The sequence below is a fragment of the Bos grunniens genome, chromosome 28 (genome assembly GCF_055505025.1).
Source record: "Bos grunniens cultivar Pamir isolate PY7600 chromosome 28, Bosgru_T2T1.0, whole genome shotgun sequence".
Taxonomy (NCBI): Eukaryota; Metazoa; Chordata; class Mammalia; order Artiodactyla; family Bovidae; genus Bos; species Bos grunniens.
In genome coordinates, this window is record NC_141192.1 from 2,755,073 (window position 1) to 2,771,859 (window position 16,787).

Sequence of the window (16,787 nt, forward strand, 5' to 3'; positions counted from 1 at the left end):
GCAAGAACACTGGAGTGGGCTGCCGTTGCCTTCTCTGAACCCAAACCTAGCATGACCCTAGTCAGTGGGGATTTCAGCCTCAACAGGTTCCCTCTAGCCTGTGGGTCTCCCGCAACCCCACAGTTACCAATTTCTGAAGACATTCTTCTTTCTCAATATTTTCCACAAAGTCCCAGAGTTGAGTCTTACTGGCCTGAGTGGGATCACCCCTTGACCAGTCATTGCTGACTGGAAGATGTCATACCTGGCTAATCAGGATGGTTCACACATCCATCCTGGGACCAGCCTCAAGGGAATCAAGGGGAGGTGTTTCCTGAAAAGAAAACCAAGGTGCTGCCTGCAGCCAAAGGCCCAGGAAAGGGGGACCACGGCAAGTGTTCACCCCACACACCCCTGTTCAGACTTCCTCCAGCTCCTGGGGACGCGGGTTTGCAGGAAGGTGCTGAACATCTCCCACAGCACTCTGATCTTCTCTTGTGTCAGTCTTGTCTGTCCATCACTGTGTGAGCTCCTTTGTGGGGCACCAGGGTCTTTTGTCCAAGAGCACTTGGATGCCCCTGGTCACCAGGGCCATGCAGAGCACACCAAAGATACTTCATTCCCTTGTGTACTTCGTTAGGAGAGGATAGATGTCTTTTCTAGTTATCTGAGACCCCTTCCTTGAGCTGAGAACACTGGAATTTATGTGATCTAAAGTTAGGAGCCATTCTGTAATATTTAAGTTTCAGATGAAAATGGCCAGGCATCAGTTGACAAACACTTAGGGCAGCCTCTCCCTATTTTTAGTCCAGATACTTATAGAACGACATCTGCGTGCATGCACGCCCACTGCCCCACAACTGGAAACACACAGCCCGATTCTGCCCAAATAAGGGTGGTGAAGAGGGCCCGCTCCCAGGAAGGGTGGACCCGACAGGTGTGGGCAGCTCGGGAGGTCTGGCTGATGGGGCTGGGCTCTCAGGGTCAGATTCCAGCTGAGGTGGGGCAGGCCACCCCGTGCCTTCCACTCACTCCCTGGAGCAGCCTTGCCTCCGTCTTCCTCTGAGGCTAACCTCCCAGTCCTGGAGGAGGGGGACCCAGGGAGCTCCAGGCTTCAGGACTGTTTACTCTTGCAGGAGATTCCTTCCTGTTGGGAAACCACTTGCAGAGAGCAGATCGTGCTCTGTAGAGGGGCAGGGCTGCAGAGAGGGGGCGGGGCACTGGCTGTTTTGCAGGGAGGGCTGGGATGTCAGGTCTCTGTCAGTTGCCTGTCCAAAGGGGGCCTGGGAGGAAGAGCCACTCTAGACTCAGAGCTGTAATGGTGTCTTAGTACATCTTAGAAAAAAGCACCATCTTCTGGGCAGGCGTAGCCTGAGGTGAGTGGTTTGGAGAGGGCCGGGGTGCAGGGCTGGACCTGAGCGTGCATGGGGACCGTGTGGGTAGAGGCCCTGGAACCCTAGCAGGCCCATCTAGAGGCAGCACCCTACTCTCTGCTCTGCTGCTGTTTAGTCCCTAAGTCGTGTCCGACTCTGCACACCAGCAAAAGCTGTGCCCCAGGACCGGGCGCCTGCACTCTGCACCTGGCTCAGTATAGACAGTCCTAGTGTAGTGGTGACGGTCAAGCCAGATTTGGGCAGCACTGCGCCTGCCAATGCAAGAGACACAAGATGGGGGTTCAACCCCTGGTCGGGAAGATCCCCTGGAGGAGGGCGTGGCAACCCACTCCAGTATTCTTGCCTGGAGAATCCCAAGGACAGAGGAGCCTCGAAGGCTACAGTCCATAGGGTTGCAAGGAGTTGGACATGACTGAAGCGACTTAGCATGTATACACACATGTGCCTACTACAGCCATGTGAATCTATCAGTCAGAGGGTCCCTGCGTGCCCCCTGGACACCAGCCTTGGTTCAGTCAGCCCCTGCTCAACCCCCTTGAACTATCCCCAGGTTTTGAGAGACTGTTTTCTGGGTACTAAGCTGCCAATTCATGTTTGCATGTGGGAACCCAGAGAATTTCAGTAAATAAAATGTGGTGTGGCTTCCTCTTGTGTCTCTGACAGACCTGAGCAGGAGCAGTCAGGCGGCCTCTGGCTGTGCTCGCAGACCAGCAATCCATCCTCCAGCTATGGGGAAATCGTCCCTGGGGGCTTGCAGGGGTCTACAGCGCGGGAGGTGATGATCTCGGCAGGAGGCGGGGGTGCGGGTAGCCGATGTAAGTGTGGTTCTGACAGGTCCTCATCAAGGGCTCTTAGCTTGCAAGGCCGAGATGTTGAGCACAGGAGGGCGGCTTGGAGGATTTCCCTCCCCCAGGAGGGAAAAGGCTGCCGCCAAGTGGCTGTCTGGATGGCTAGCAGGAATTACCGAGATGGGAGATGGCTGATGGAGTGCACAGCGTGGCCCACTCTTGGGGTTTGGCACCTGCAGCTGTCTGATCTGCAGCCCCAGGGAGGGCACTCACTCAGTCTCTGACCTTGGACTTCACTCAGTCCCTGAGGCCCAGGGAACCTGTTTGGGGTCAGGGACTAGGAGCAGCCTCCTGTCTTGGGGTGGACCCAGGAGAGAGCATGGAGGGAGGGGTCTGAGGAGCCTGAGCCTGTGGGGGTGAGAGTGGGAGCTGAGCTGAGCCAGGGACCCCTGCCTGGGAAGGGCAGGAAGAGTGGAGCATTCCGGAGGACGCATTTGCTGGGCAGCCTGATGAAGACTGGGGGCCTGGTGCTGCTGGGAAGGCCAGGGCCAGGCTTTTCGGACAGCAGACACACTCTCTCTCTCTTCCCTTCTCGCCTGCTCGGCAGCCTGAGCTTCTCTGGCAGAGCGTCTGTATGTCCCTCCATCTCTGTGTGTCCTTGCCTCTCTCTGATTCTTTCCACCTTTCCGCGCTTTCTGACCTATGTCCTTTCTTCTTTCCCCGTTCAAGTTTCATTTCAGGCTCATATAAGGATTTTATGTTGTGTGATGGTCATGCAGAGCCGTGGCCACGGGGAGAAGACCCCTGAGGAGGACCCAGGAGAAGTGTCTGTGTCTGAGCGGGCAGGCGGAGAGGCTGGCCCTCAGTGGCCCTGGCCCCACTCTCTGACGCCTGCCTTCCCTGTCCCTTGTCTTCTGTCCAGTAAAGGCCGCGTGGGGCAGACTGCTGTTGGAAAGGCCCCCTTGTGAGCGTGCAGCACACATGTCAGGGTTTCCAGCATCAGCCCAGAAGCCGGTTCCGTTCAGTGACTCTAGCAGCCTAGCCCTACCATGTGTGAAACACAAGGCTTTGTCCAATCCCCGGAAAGGTTTTCAACCTGGCTAGAGTGGCGGGATTAATGTGAAGAATAAATGCAGAGAAACAAGGAAGCTCAGTGGGGACGTCAAAGAACTGATAGAACCAGGGTCATATTGTGTTCTGTGGTGTCTGTGGTATGTGAGTGAGTGGATGGGCCCCATGTGGGCCCATCAGTAACAGAAGTCACCGGATTTCCAAGAAGACTAGTGACTAGAACACGGCTGTGTCCTTTTGCTTCAGAGTCCTCCAGCTTTTTCATCACCAGGTGAGGCCATCAGAAGTCTATTACAATGGCCCCTTCCCCACCAGGGCACGCAGCGAATAAATCCTCCGTGGAGCGTCTGCCCAACCCCTGGCAGCACTGAGCGTGGTCACATGCACGTCTTGTCACTTTGGTGACCGAGTAGCCACCGTTTGCCCTCCATGAGGTCAGGACTCAGGAGGTGGACTTCTCTTGGAGCTAAGTTGGGAAGATGTGGTCCCTCTCAGTGAAGTCAGCGGCTCCCTTTTAGGACCAGCAGGGACTTCTGCCTTGCCTGGAAATTTGAGCCTAAGAATCAAGTTTGGGTCTCACCACTCACCTGCCCGTGTCTCAGCCCTCCGGTCCTCGGTCTTGATGGTCTTGGCATCATTCTGTCAGTTAGCTGCCTGGGATTTGAGTTCTCAAGGCATCACGGGGCTTTGGGTTAAGGTGGCACGGCTGCTGCTTTCCACTTGTCGTTGGCCCTTGGGCACACCCTCAAGTCCTCAGCGCTGGATTCCTCATTCCTCAAAAGGTGGGGACGACAGCGCCTGTCTCACAGAGCTCTTGCTCTGATTATTGAATGTATTAATTAATGCAGGTGCTGCCCCCAATGTCTGCCTCAGAGTAAGTGGCCGGTTAACGTACACTTTCCTTCACAAGGCCCGTGGGTCCATCTTAGCTCTTCTAGAGCCCATCTTCAGGGACCAAGGTCAGCTTGGGAGTCACATCTCCTATCTTAAGGTTTCAAGTCTAGGCTAGAAGAGTGAGCGCCCCTGCAGCGTGCTCTGTTACCATCATTCACTCATTCATCAGATGTCTGTTAATGCCTCCCGTGGCCCAGACACTGTGTCAAAGGCTGGGGATACAGAACTCCACAGGGCGCCACTCAGCCTAGTGGGAAGACCAGCCAGAAGACCCGTCAGTGGGTGAATAGCTGAGAAGCTCTGGGGGCAGTACCGGGCACACAGCAATGCTATGTAATGTTCTTAAATAAATGGTGTGGTCAGTTACAAGGGGTAGGTACAGCCGCTGTGGAGCACCCAGAGGGGCAGCTAAGCCAGGTGTGGGGTGTCAGGAGAAAGTAACACAGAACCAAGATGAGGTAAAGAGGAATAGGGGAGAAGACAGAGCTGGGCAAAGGATGTGGGTCAAGGGCAGCTGGTCCCGGCCTGGGTAGGAGCTGGAATCAGGCAGTCTGGCCAGAGTGAGAGGGTTCTTGGGAGTGAAGAAGAGACTAGAGAGGCAGGCGGGGATCCCAGTGTGGGCCTTAGAAACCATGTTAAAGAGCTGGTTTAACTTACAGCTAAAATATCCTGTTAACCTAAAAAAAAAGATCTTTTATAAAACGAATGAAATAAAAAGGTCTTCTAACGGGATTAGAAGGATCTGGGTTAACTGAGCTCAGCGCACTCTTACTCCTGCTTTGGCAGAGGTTCTGACCTCCCAGTACAGCTCCCGGACACTGTAGCGACCAGGAACCACCTCTGTCGCTCCAGAGTGTGGTGGCCAAGCAGGAGGTTTCCTGTGGCAGACTTCCCCAGACCTATTGGAGTGGACGGCTGGGGACAGGGCTTTGGCCTGAGACCCCAGGCCTGATCTTGGCCAGCAGTTCTGTTCTAACCAGAATTTGGGGCTTTTGTCTTTGCAGATGTTGGGGCCGCTCAAGTGTTAGCAACAGGCAAGCCTGCTAGAGCTGAAGCTGGTAGGTGGCTGCCCAGTGGATTCTGGATGCAGGGCTGAGGGGCAGGAGGAGGAACTCAAGATGCATGGGCAGGTGGGGCATCCTGGTGCCCGTTTCCTCCCAGTCATCGTGGCACCAGGGCAGTGCTGACCCCCAGACCTGTCTGAGTGGCTAGCATGGCTCTATCCTGGGGGCATGGTACTGAATGAGAGCCTGTCCTCAAAGGGGACATGAGGCATCAGGGCCACCTCTGTCCACTCTCTCTGAGATGAGCAGCCCTGCACTGCAGCCGTGAGCTCCCAGATAGCAGGCTTTTCCCTGGCCAGTGCCTCCCTCCGCTTGCCCCATCCCAACCTCTCTCCACCCCAGAGTTCAGCTCTCCATGTATGGTACGCCTTCCATGTCATCTCCTCTGGGAAGACTGTCAGTTTCCACATCAGCCCACCCTGTCACTCGGCACTCGAGTGAGCTCTTGTCTTCCGCTGCTGATTGCAGGCCCCCCAGGATGGAGTCAAGGACTCATTCATTTGCCGTCAGCACACTCACCAGAGCAGGCAATCGACATACACATGGATGAACTGATGCAGGGATAAGTGAGGATGGCTGCAAGAAGACAGAGAAAGGAGCCACCAGCCACTTGGGAAAGATTCCCACAGCTGCAGGGACCAGGGTTGGAGCTCCAGGGAGAGGAGATGCACCATGGGTGGAGGGGTGGGGAAGGAGCATGTTCCCAGGAGGCTGGAAAACTAGGCTGGCCTCAGTGGGTCGGGACTTCCCAGGTGGCTCAGTGGTAAAGAAGCTGCCTGCCAATGTAGGAGACACGGGTTCAACCCCTGGGTCATGAAGATATCATGGAGGAGGAAATGGCAACCCACTCCAGTGTTCTTGCCTGGGAAATCCCATGGACAGAGGAGCCTGGTGGGCTACATTCCATGAAGTTGTAAAAGAGCTGGACACAACTGAGCAACCGAACATACACGCACGCAGCAGGTTGGACTACGTAATGTGAAGGTCCAAGTGTACGCTTTGGACTTCATTCTGATGTAAAGGGAGCTGTGGAAGACTTTTGCTGGGTGATGGCTGATTAAAGCCCCTTGTTCAATTCCTCCCTGCCCTCCAGACATCAAATATGCCGTCATCGGGACTGCTGTGGGCATCGCCATATCGGCCGGCTTCCTGGCCCTGAAGTTCTGCATGATCAGGAAGCACATGTTTGATAACGATTCCTCTGACCTGAGAAGCACAAATGTGGGCTTCAATGGTAAGGAAGCAGTGATGCTCAGCCCTGGCTCTGCCCTTTCCTGAGATAAGACACATTCTGGCCGGTTATCTGGTGTGAGGCTCTGAGGGTAAAACTGACTATAGAGAGAATAAAAATCATGGATCGAAAAGAAATGCAGTGACCTCTCTGTGTCTCTGTCTCTCTCTGCTTCTGTCTCTGTACTTTTCCACTTAATCATTCTTGATATTCTTAAGAATCAGCTTTCTTGGAGAAATGGGGAAGGGAGCTGAGTTGGCTTCTGACAGAAATTTCTTTTCTTTTACCCAAATGATGTGATGAGATGAAATCAATCCCCGGAAGTGGCGAGGCTGCTCCTGGCACGGGTGGGTGGCGGGAGCTATGGCCAGCACTGATGGCCTGGCCAGGTTGCATTTTTCCCGCATAAATCGGGCAAGCCCTGCACTGAGTGATGCTGAGTGTCTGCTCATGACCCGAGCAGAGCTGGGCTTATGAGCGCCCAGCATGTTTCTCCACACCCTGTCGCAGCTGTGGAGATCTGCGTCCTTGGGTAGAAGCCGAACACTCAGTGAGTTTCAGTAGCAAAATACAACATTGATTTGCACCCCCTTGTCTCTCAAGAGGGGACCTGCAAAATCCATCGCCCATATGGCTGCTTAATGGGATGGTAATGCAGTCCCCAGAGGACAGGGAGGAAGGACTCTCACCATGTCTCTTGAAAATGTGATTATTATCTGTAAAGATACCCAAAAGGGGAGACAGGGCAAGGAGGAGACTGCACTGGGGGCTTCCAGTGTGTCCAACTGCATAGGGAACTTAACTGGTCATAGTTCACTTGCATTGATTTTGTATCCCTAGGAATAAGGGGAAAGAGAAAAACAGTCTCTTCAGCACACTGAGAGACATCCTAGATCTCCTACGGGTGAGAGGGCGCAGCATCCTCAGGGAGGAAGAAGGGGAAGAACAACCGGCAGAGGGCTGGGGGGTCTATTTATAGGGAAACCTCGGTCTTCCCCGGGTGCTGAGCAGGGGGTTCGGTGAGGGAGTGGGTAGAGAAGCTTCAACGGTGCCAACGGGAAGGGGGCAGAGCGCTCAGCCCAACAACCCTCTCAGTGGCCTCAACCCCGTCTCAGCATCACCTGAGTCTGCTGGGCTCTGACCCCCTCCTGCTGGCCTGGCACCGAGAGAGTGGCACTACCATCACCATGCCCCCATCCTAACAGCCTGCTTTCTCTGTTTAGAGACCATTGCGCTAAAGAAGAGAACTTCAAGGTAAGGTCACTACCAACTTGTGTCCCCCTCATATTCCCTCCTGTTTCATCCATCCCTCGCCCTTGCCTGACATCCTTGCCCCTCTTCCCACTTTGAAATACTTCCTAGGGGACCAGGATGCACCCCTGGCCTCCCTCTTCTCACTCTCCCCTCCTTCGGGCAGCCCTCAAGTGTCATGAGAGTGGGGAGCCCAGAGGGTATTAAGTAGTCAAGATAAGCTTGGGCTCTTTTCTGCACTTGGGTTAGCCTTTGCCTCATCTCCTGCGCAGAGTCCCCCCAGTGGATCGCCCACCCCCATGATCGTGTCCCCAGCTACGGCCGTGTCCCAGCTGGGAAACTACATGTGTTCTGTTCCCAGCTTCCCTGCCGCCACCCAGCCACATTGCTCTTCTGTATAGAGCCCTTGTCCTCCAAAGACAATCCTAACTCAGGACCTTTGCCGTCGCTGCTTTGTATCATATGGAACGCTCTTTACTCAGAGAGCAACAAGCTACTGCGAAGCCCTCTGGAATGAGGACCTGAGGGATACCAAGGAGGCAGCCAGTCTCTTGGGGCTGGGGGAAGGTGCAGGCCAGAATCAAGAATCAGTAGCATTTGTTGGAGTGGGGAGGCCCTAGCTGGAGGTGCCCTTTGGGAAGCAGGCAGTAGAGCAGAGGTGGACAGTGGGCTGGGTGGGGTGGGATATGTTGGTCACTACCTTTTTTGAATATGGTAAGTCTGAGGCTTCTGGAGACTTCCTCGTGGAGGAGATGTTCAGTGAGTGACTGGTATTCAGGGCAGAATCTGAGTTGAGATGGACTGGTGGGCTTTTAGAGGGATGCAAAGCACAGTCCCCCCTCTAGTTCTTCCCTGGGACCTGGGGCTTGGTAAGAACAAAGCAGCATCTCTTGAAGAAATGTGTGGATCTACGGATGAAGGAGAGATGATGTGTGGTACGCTGCGGTCAGGGGGACGCCCTGGGGATGAGCTGGAAATGGATTTTCTCAATACTTTCACTTTTTGAGGCTCTGCTCTCCTTCAGATGTTATGGTGTCTGTCAATAATTTCTGAGGACCTAAAGCTCTTGATGGTGGGAGTGAGGGGACCTGGGAACGTATAGATGAGCCCCAGACCCAGAATCTGCATTGCCTTTGGGGCCCAGCTCATCTCTGTGGTGGGAAGTGTAGGATGGGGTGAGTTTTGGATGGCTGAGCTGTGCCTGTGGTGGGGGCCTCTGCCTACAGCATGGTCTCAGGGGCCCTCTACTGGGTGGCTGAGGCACCCTGGCATGTGGCCGCAGGCTGCAGCGGCCAGCTCTGGCCCTCTGTCAGGATGATCGAGTGGGCTGGTGGAGGTTCTAACAGAGTGATCTTCGTAACCACCCACGAGCCATGCTATCTTGATCATCCAAACAGCTCACACTCTTCGGGGGACACTTTGGGTGAAGGCGTCATGCTTTGGAAGCTCCAGTGCCCCCTGGAAGTTCCCAGAACTGGTGTAAACTCTGATTCAGGGACCTCTTAGTCATGGGATTCACAAAACGGAAAGATTTCACAATGCCCAATTCTTAATCCTGGTGGATTTGTACATGCATATGTGCGTGCTGGGGTAGGGAATGTGGCAGGCTGTGATGACTCATAATGCAGGTCTGACACACAGATGCTGCTGTGTGAGCATGCTGCTGTGAGCAGTACATCACAAACCAATCCAAGAGCACTGAATGAGCATTCCTATGGTCTCACGCTCCTACCTACGATCAGGTCAGAGGAGCATCTGCTTTTGGTATATTTGTTGTTCAGTTGCTCATGGACCCCGTGGGCCATAGCCCGCCAGGCTCCTTTGTCCATGCGATTTTCCAGTGGATTGTCGTTTCCTTCTCCAGGAGCTTTTCCCAGTCCAGGGATTGAACCCGCGTCTCCTGCTTTAGCAGGTGGATTCGTGACCACTGAGCCACGAGGAAGCCCTTTTGTACATTTGGATGTTCTGAATTATTTCGATACACTGGAGCTGTAGGAGGAAACTTCCATAACCCAGGCGAGGTGGCTGCCATAGCCGTCCAACAATAAACATTGGGAGAGTGAAGTACAGGAGGAGGAGTGTGAAGGGGCAGAGGAGGGCAGGGAAGAGAGGAAAGATGGGGAGAGGTGGGCGGTTGGGAGGTAATGGCTGGATGGGGTCCGCCTGCATCTGTTCCTCCACCGCGTGCAGGGAACTGTCCTCAGCATCATCACAGCAGAGCTCTTCTACTGAGAAGGAAGACACAGCTCAGGTTTCCAAAGCCGACACTAGATGGAGTCAGGCTCAGTCGGGAAGCCGATAGACCCGAGAGTGGAGACGCAAAGGACACGCAGGCCGTTCTCCGTAGCAGAATTTTGCCCCTGCTTTTGGTCGTCTAGGAATGACATCCCGTCTTCCTGTTTTGCAGGTTAAACCTCAGTTTCTCTGAAAGGTGAGTTGTAAGAGTGGCTGATGGCTCGTACCCAAAGGAGGGAAGGCCGTCCCCTTCCTGTCCTGTGCGGGCTGGAGGCTCTCCTGCACGACCCCTGCAGGATGGGAGGGGGATTGCTAGGCATGGGCCGGAAGTCGTGGTGTCAGGCTGGCTGTGACGTCAGGAATCAGCATCTCTTTGGGACAACTGTGGCAAGTCCTAATCTGGCAGTACTTTGGCAAGATTTTAAATGAAGTTGTGGGGCATTTGCCTCATTAGAGCTGAGAAAACTGGGTTTTAACAGCAGGATGGTTAAAGTTTTATCTTAATTGATTTGGTTTTCCAAGACCTTCTTTTTGACAGAAGCCAGTCAACTGTAGCCACCTTAAACCATTTGATGAAAAAAAAAAAAATCCAAAATTTTCTTTGTGTCATCAAGCCATCAGTTTGGCTGACGTGTCAGACTTTCGACGCTGCTGTGAAGTGTCAGAATAGACAGTGCCTGAGCATATAGGGCAGCCTTTCAGGAAGGGGGGACAGGATCCAAGGTCATGGCTAAAGGAGCTCTGTTCCCAGGAAGGAAGCCATCTCCTTCAGGTTTATCTGAACGGTCGGTTCATAACTCACTTCCCCTAGTCCTGCTCTCCCACACCTCGTGTACCACCCACATGCTCTCACTGTCCTTTTAGAAAAATCTTCAAAGCCACAGAAATGTTGAAAGAACAGTGCAATAAAAACATTTACAACCTTCACCTAGATCCATAAATGAACATTTTGCTCTGTTTGCTTTAACTCTGCATGCGTAATTTCTTCTGATTCACTTAAAAACTAGTGTAGATATCATAATATTCACGCATCATGTATCTCCTGCACAATCACAGTGACAGGAATGGTAAGAAATGAATGGAAATGGGCAGTAATTCAATAGTACCATCTCTTTCACAGCCTGTATTCAAATTTCTCTGATTGTTTCCCAGGTGTCTCTTAAAGCTCTATTTTTGCAAGCCAGGAGCCATTGTACTTGATTTTGTCCCTTTTAAGTTTCTCTCGATGTTGCTTTCTCTCCCCACGGCATTGTCAGTCTTTAAGTACTTAACCTTCTTGCATCGTGTTCTATTTCCTTGATTTTGTCCCTTTTTAGTTTCTCTCGATGTTGCTTTCTCTCCCCACGGCATTGTCAGTCTTGAAGTACTTAACCTTCCTGCATCGTGTTCTATTTCCTGTATTTGTCTCTTTCCTCCTGAGCAGGTTCAGATTGAGAATTTTGTCATGATCACTGCAGCGGTGACATTGGGCACATATCTTTCAGTGCACTGCTCAGGAGTCACATGACTCCAGGCTCTCTCACTGTTACTGACATTGCTTTTAACTGCTTGGCTCAGGAAGTGACAACTAGATCTCTCCTGGTGGAGAGAAAATCCCTCATTTGCAATGAGTAAATAATCTAAGGGGTGGGAATTTGAGACCGTGGGAACACCCTGACCCAAGTAATTCTTCACCCAATGGTTTACATCTGTTTGTGGCCCGTCTTTGAATAGTTATTGCATTGAGGGCTACAAAGTACTGAGTTTCTAATTCCAGCATTCCTTCTACATTTAATAGCTGACATTCTTCTCTTATTTCTCGAACATTATTCCTAAGGACTTCAATGCATTATAATTCATCACCATCATGGATCTTTTTGATGTTTAAATTGTCCCAAGTTATCAGTACAAATAAATTCTTGGTGGCTTTAGACTGGATTCCAGTAGCCACTAAGAATTTCATAGACTTCTGAAATTACACAGTGTTCCAGGCTCACCTTACACTGTTCCTGCTCAGACTTTGAATCACGCATTTCCCCTAGATCCATGTTTTCCTACCCCCTCCTCCACCCTCCTTCTTTTCTTTAACATGGAGTAGTTTTTAGAAACCAAGATCTGAGCACAGTGGGTGCTTATGGCTACTGAGGCATCATCTCTTGCAGACTTTCTCAATGGATAGTCAGCACGTGCGTATTTACCAGTATGCATCAAAAACTCAGCATCATAGCATTCTTCTTAAGATTTCCTCATTCCATATTTCTATTTTGCTTCTTCCAAAGTGAAAGCCCTGTTTCCCAACCATAGAAATATTTTTATCCAGTTGCTTTATCCTATAATACACACAAAATACATACTTCAAGAATTACAATACTGTACAACTACAAACTCACTTAAAAATTTCTTTGCTGTTCTTTGTTCTTAGAACTTAGCCCTTCATGTGTACAGAGCTTTGTGTTCAAGTTGAATTAATTATTTTCTCAGTGTGATTATGCTATCAGTTTGATATATAGTTAGAGATAAGTGTTTCAGTGTATATGCTGGTTTTTGTTTAGTTTCTTAATCTTTGTACTTTAATTTTATTTTTTGAGTATGTGAAACACATGTATAGTTTTAAGCTAAAAATGTGTGAACAGGTAAACTTGGAGATGTCCTGCTCTCTTATCCACTCTGCTCTGCTCCTACCCCCACTGCTCTGAGGTAATTAATCTCAACAGTTCCGGTTTTATCTTTCCTGTGTTCCTTTTACAAAAATATGTGTAATTAAAAGATTTGCATGTATACAATTTTTATAACATTAGATAAATATTTACATACGCGTGTATATATTAGTCTGGTTCTCGTATGGGTCTACTTTTACTTGGATCTCTGACTGTTTGGTACGGTGCATGCTGTGAGGTATAGATCCAATTTTATCTTTTTCCCAAATGGCAATCCAGTCATCTTAATATCATTTTTCAAAATCACTGTATTTTCCCCAGTATTTTATTTGTCACTTTTATCATGTTCAAAACTTTCACCTATAGTTGGACTCTTTCTAGACTTCATATTATTCTCCAGCGGTATTTGTGATCACTCATGTGCCATCATCACACTCTTTCTTGGGGTGACTTCACGTATTGCCTGGTGTGGCTGGTTCCCACCCTCCTGGCTCTCCCAGTCTAGCTATTCCTGTGTATTTGTTTTCCATATAAACTTGACAACCAACTTCAGAATCTGGCTACAGAAACAGACATCTTGCTGTTTTTATTGGAGCTGCATTATGTTTACACGTTAAATTGAAGACAACTGACTTTTTGAGGATGTTATCCTTCATTGACACAAACCTATGCTTTTCACAAGTGCGTTTTTGTGTGTCTCAGGAGAGTTTTCAGATTTTGCCCTTACGGATTTTTCACATTTCTTATTAAGTTCACTTCTAAATATTTCATGTTTTTGTTGCTTTAGTAAATGGGATTTCCCATCATGTCTCCTATTGGTCATTGATTTGGGGCATTAACATGATAGCAGCTGACATATTGAATGCTTTTATTGTTTTTTTTTTATTTTGTTCTTGATCTCCTTGAGTTTTCATCATATTATGTCTTCTGCCAAATTGTAGATCTTCTCTTCCAATAAGCCTCTAATTGTTTTCTCGTCTCTGATTGCATTGCCTAAAATCACCAGTGTTAAATAATAGTGGAAACAGTGAGCATATTTGTCTTTTGCCTGACTGTTGTGGGAAATTCTCTAGTGGTTTTCATTAAGTAAGATGTTAGATTTAGGGCTAAAGTACACGTCTTATCACCTTAAGGAAACCCACCAGTTCCTATTTTACTGAGTCTTCCCCCCCAACCCCCACCCCTGGCCCAGAAATTTGTGTGGGATTTGGTTAAAAGACTTCTCAGCATTAGCAGGCATTAACTCATCCTCAGGAGACGTTCTCTGGGATGGTCCCAGGAAAACGAGGACATACAGCCACCCTTGTTACTACTTCAGTTTTTTTGCTTCTCTCCTTGTTGATCCGCATGATTTTGGAGGATGTGGTGGAAAATTGGATCTAGGCAGCCACTAATTATCCTAGAGTCTCCAAGTCTCTTTCTCTTTCTTTTGGTACCTAGCTCAGGTCTGGGTATTAATGAATCTTCCAGATGGCTCTTTTTCTTTCCAGAAATGCGCATGTGATCGAGCTCTGAGCGAGCAGCCTCTTCAGGAGGGCACTCTGGACAGCTACTCACTGGAGACAGCTTGAATCTGAGCATCCAAAGCTGGTGATGGGCCTTCCCATGGAACTCAAAATGCAGGGCAAATAAACTTATAGAATCTACAGTGCCTCCGTCCTGAAAGAAACAGTGCTTCTCTTCTGCAAGGAGCTGACCGCATAAAGGGATGTACGAGCACTCTTGCGAGCAGTAAGAAAGTTTGGAAGTCGACGCGTGCTCACGCCTGCCCTTGTTTCCAGTGTCAGAGCTGTTCACGCTTCATGATGACACTGCGTCCGTGGACCCTACCAGCAGCAAGCGGCTCGTGGAATGAGAACCAGACTCAAGACACAGCTTCTTTAGCACCGCAGTCTACCAGGAGGTGAACAGCCTTGTCTACAGCTGTTGGCCTCAACTTCTTAGCTGTCAGAAGAATCCACCTGTCAACACTCAAGGGAACTGAAAGGTGAAAACCTTTGGGCAGTCTCCATTTCTATAAATGACTGAGAGACCTTCCAAAAGGAGAAAGGCAGGCTGGGCTGGAGTGGGATAAAGGAGTCTGACAGCTGTGGAATGGCCCCACAGCTCCGCAGCTTTCAAATGGTGGTACCAAAAAAGGATGAAGAGAGAAAGCAGCTGCCATGGCCTGTAGTGAGCTATACCAAAGCAAGTGATTATTATGTTGTTATGCTTATAGGATTATTTTGTAGTGACTATGGCAATGTCCGTACCTTATCATGGAGGACGCACTGGAAGAGACATAAACCCAAGGCTGCGTGACGCAGGCCCCATTCACATTTCTCTCCCCTTAATAGTACCCTGGGTTTCTGGGCTGCATTAAGGAATACTCTTTGCCTTTTCATTCAATAGAAATCCAGGTGGCCACATGGAATGGTTCTCCTTAGATTAGGTTACTCACCTTGTGTGTGGTAAAGATGAGATATTTCAAAACAAAGCGCTGTGTTGTAATAATTTGCCTGAACTCCCAGGGCATCTTTTATCTGACTTGATAACAATGTAGTTCATTAGCAGCCTTGGTTAACGGATAACCTAAAGCAGTAATGCGATACTCATAAGCAATTTTCTGTGTGTTAGAATAAACCATCTTGTAAGGTATCTGATAATTGATTTGCTTCTTTCAGCAGCATTTTAATTAAGACAGCTGGTTGGGAACTGAGGGTGAATGCTTCTAGATTCTCAGTAACCACTGTAATATCTATAAACTCAATAGAATGTGGGGTCCTTTCCCTCACCCCACATCATGACGTATTTTCCCAGCACCGCTCCCAGCCTCCAGTTTTGTTTGAGTCCCACCCAGAGTCTCCTGTGTGAAGAACACAGAAGTGTGCTGAGGACTGCAGCTTTCTCCTCGTCTTCCAATGGCAGACATGCTGTGGGAAGCAGAATGGGTTGGGGGTTCCAGGCAATTGGCTTCCGTGGCTTATACCCCAATTCCAAGCTCAGTGACTTCCTTCTGTAGCAGTCCTACCGGAAGCCGTTTTTTCAGCCCCTCTTCATGGGAGCAGCTCCTGGGGACAGAGGTGCCGATGGGCAGAAACTCTTGGATATGTTGTTGAAGCAACCACGGAAGTCATCGTGTCTGTAGGTCCAATGTCCTGAGTGAGAGCCAGTTCTTCTGTCCTGCGCTGTGGTTTGGGACCAGAGGCCAAGGACTAGGATAAGCCCCGCCCTCCCAGCTCAGTAGGCTCTGAGTCCCCCAGAACACATGCAGATCCCAGACAGCCCATCTCAACAGGCAGAACATCCTGCCCAAAGGAGAAGAGACAGTTGAGACTCAGATACCTGTGGGTGGAGTGAGCTGCAGATCTCAGCACCCAGACAGGATCTAAGGGCATAGCTGTGGTTTGCTGCCTCTGTGACTCAGTAACTGGAGGAGAAGGTAAGATGGGAGAGAGTTACCTGGCAAAATCAACAAATTACAAATATGCATCCATCTCTATGGGCTTCTCAGATGCTTCAGTGGTTAAAAAATTCTCCTGCCAATGCAGGAGCTACAGGAGACATGGGTTCTACACCTGGGTCAGGAAGATCCCCTAGAGGAAGAAATGGAAACCCACTCCAGTATTCTTGCCAGAATAAGCCCATAGGCACAGGAGCCTGGCGGGCTTATGGTCCATGAGGTCACAAAGAGTCAGACATGACTCAGCAGCTAAACACACACGCATCAATCTCTATATTTTCAAGTTAAAAATATATTTGACATGGAATCTATAAATTAAAATAAACATAAAATAAAATAAATATGTGCATATATTCTTCTATGTGTTTTAGAAGTATGCATATGGTGGAATTATATTCTGTCATAGAATGTATGGGCGTTTGAATAAGTAAGTGAAAAACAGCCCTTTTCACCATCCAAATTTGGAAATAGCTGAGAGGTAGATAAACAAGTTAAACAGATGGAGATGAAAGTATTGGAGTTATTCTGATCTTCAAATGAGTCATGACACGTTAATATCACTCTACAGGCTCTAGAGTCCTGCTTGGTCCTTGCCCCAGTCTAAGCAAGAGGTTAGTGTGGCTGGGGTTGGAGTGTGGGCAGCAAAGATGCAGCGGATGGATGGATTTTGGATGGGGTTTAGTGGTAGGGGTCCCAGGGCTTGCAGACGTAGATTTGGGTGTGGAGCAAAGAGTGACTCAGCCTCAGTCCCAGAGTTTGGTGCCATGGAGAAGGATGTGGAAGGAAGCCCCAGGGAGTGCTA

The 16,787-nt window shown here is 49.8% G+C and overlaps 1 protein-coding gene across 7 annotated transcripts in view; it reads left to right on the plus strand.

Moving 5' to 3' along the window:
* The window catches only part of TMEM273 (transmembrane protein 273), a 33,412-nt gene extending 18,232 nt beyond the window's left edge, over window positions 1-15,180 (plus strand). Inside the window, exons 2-7 of one of the 7 annotated variants that reach the window (XR_015156685.1) lie at window positions 5,131-5,184; window positions 6,284-6,424; window positions 7,645-7,675; window positions 9,537-9,693; window positions 9,863-10,103; window positions 14,034-15,180. Coding sequence is in view for 4 of the 7 variants with exons in the window: in XM_086381606.1 (XP_086237732.1) it covers window positions 5,131-5,184; window positions 6,284-6,424; window positions 7,645-7,675; window positions 10,080-10,103; window positions 14,034-14,058 (275 nt within the window). In the remaining 3 variants the exon portion in view is untranslated. The remainder of the gene's footprint in view (window positions 1-5,130; window positions 5,185-6,283; window positions 6,425-7,644; window positions 7,676-9,536; window positions 9,694-9,862; window positions 10,104-14,033) is intronic. The other 6 variants (XR_015156683.1, XM_086381606.1, XR_015156684.1 and 3 more) reach the window with 6 other exon arrangements.
* The last annotated feature ends 1,607 nt before the right edge of the window (window positions 15,181-16,787 follow it).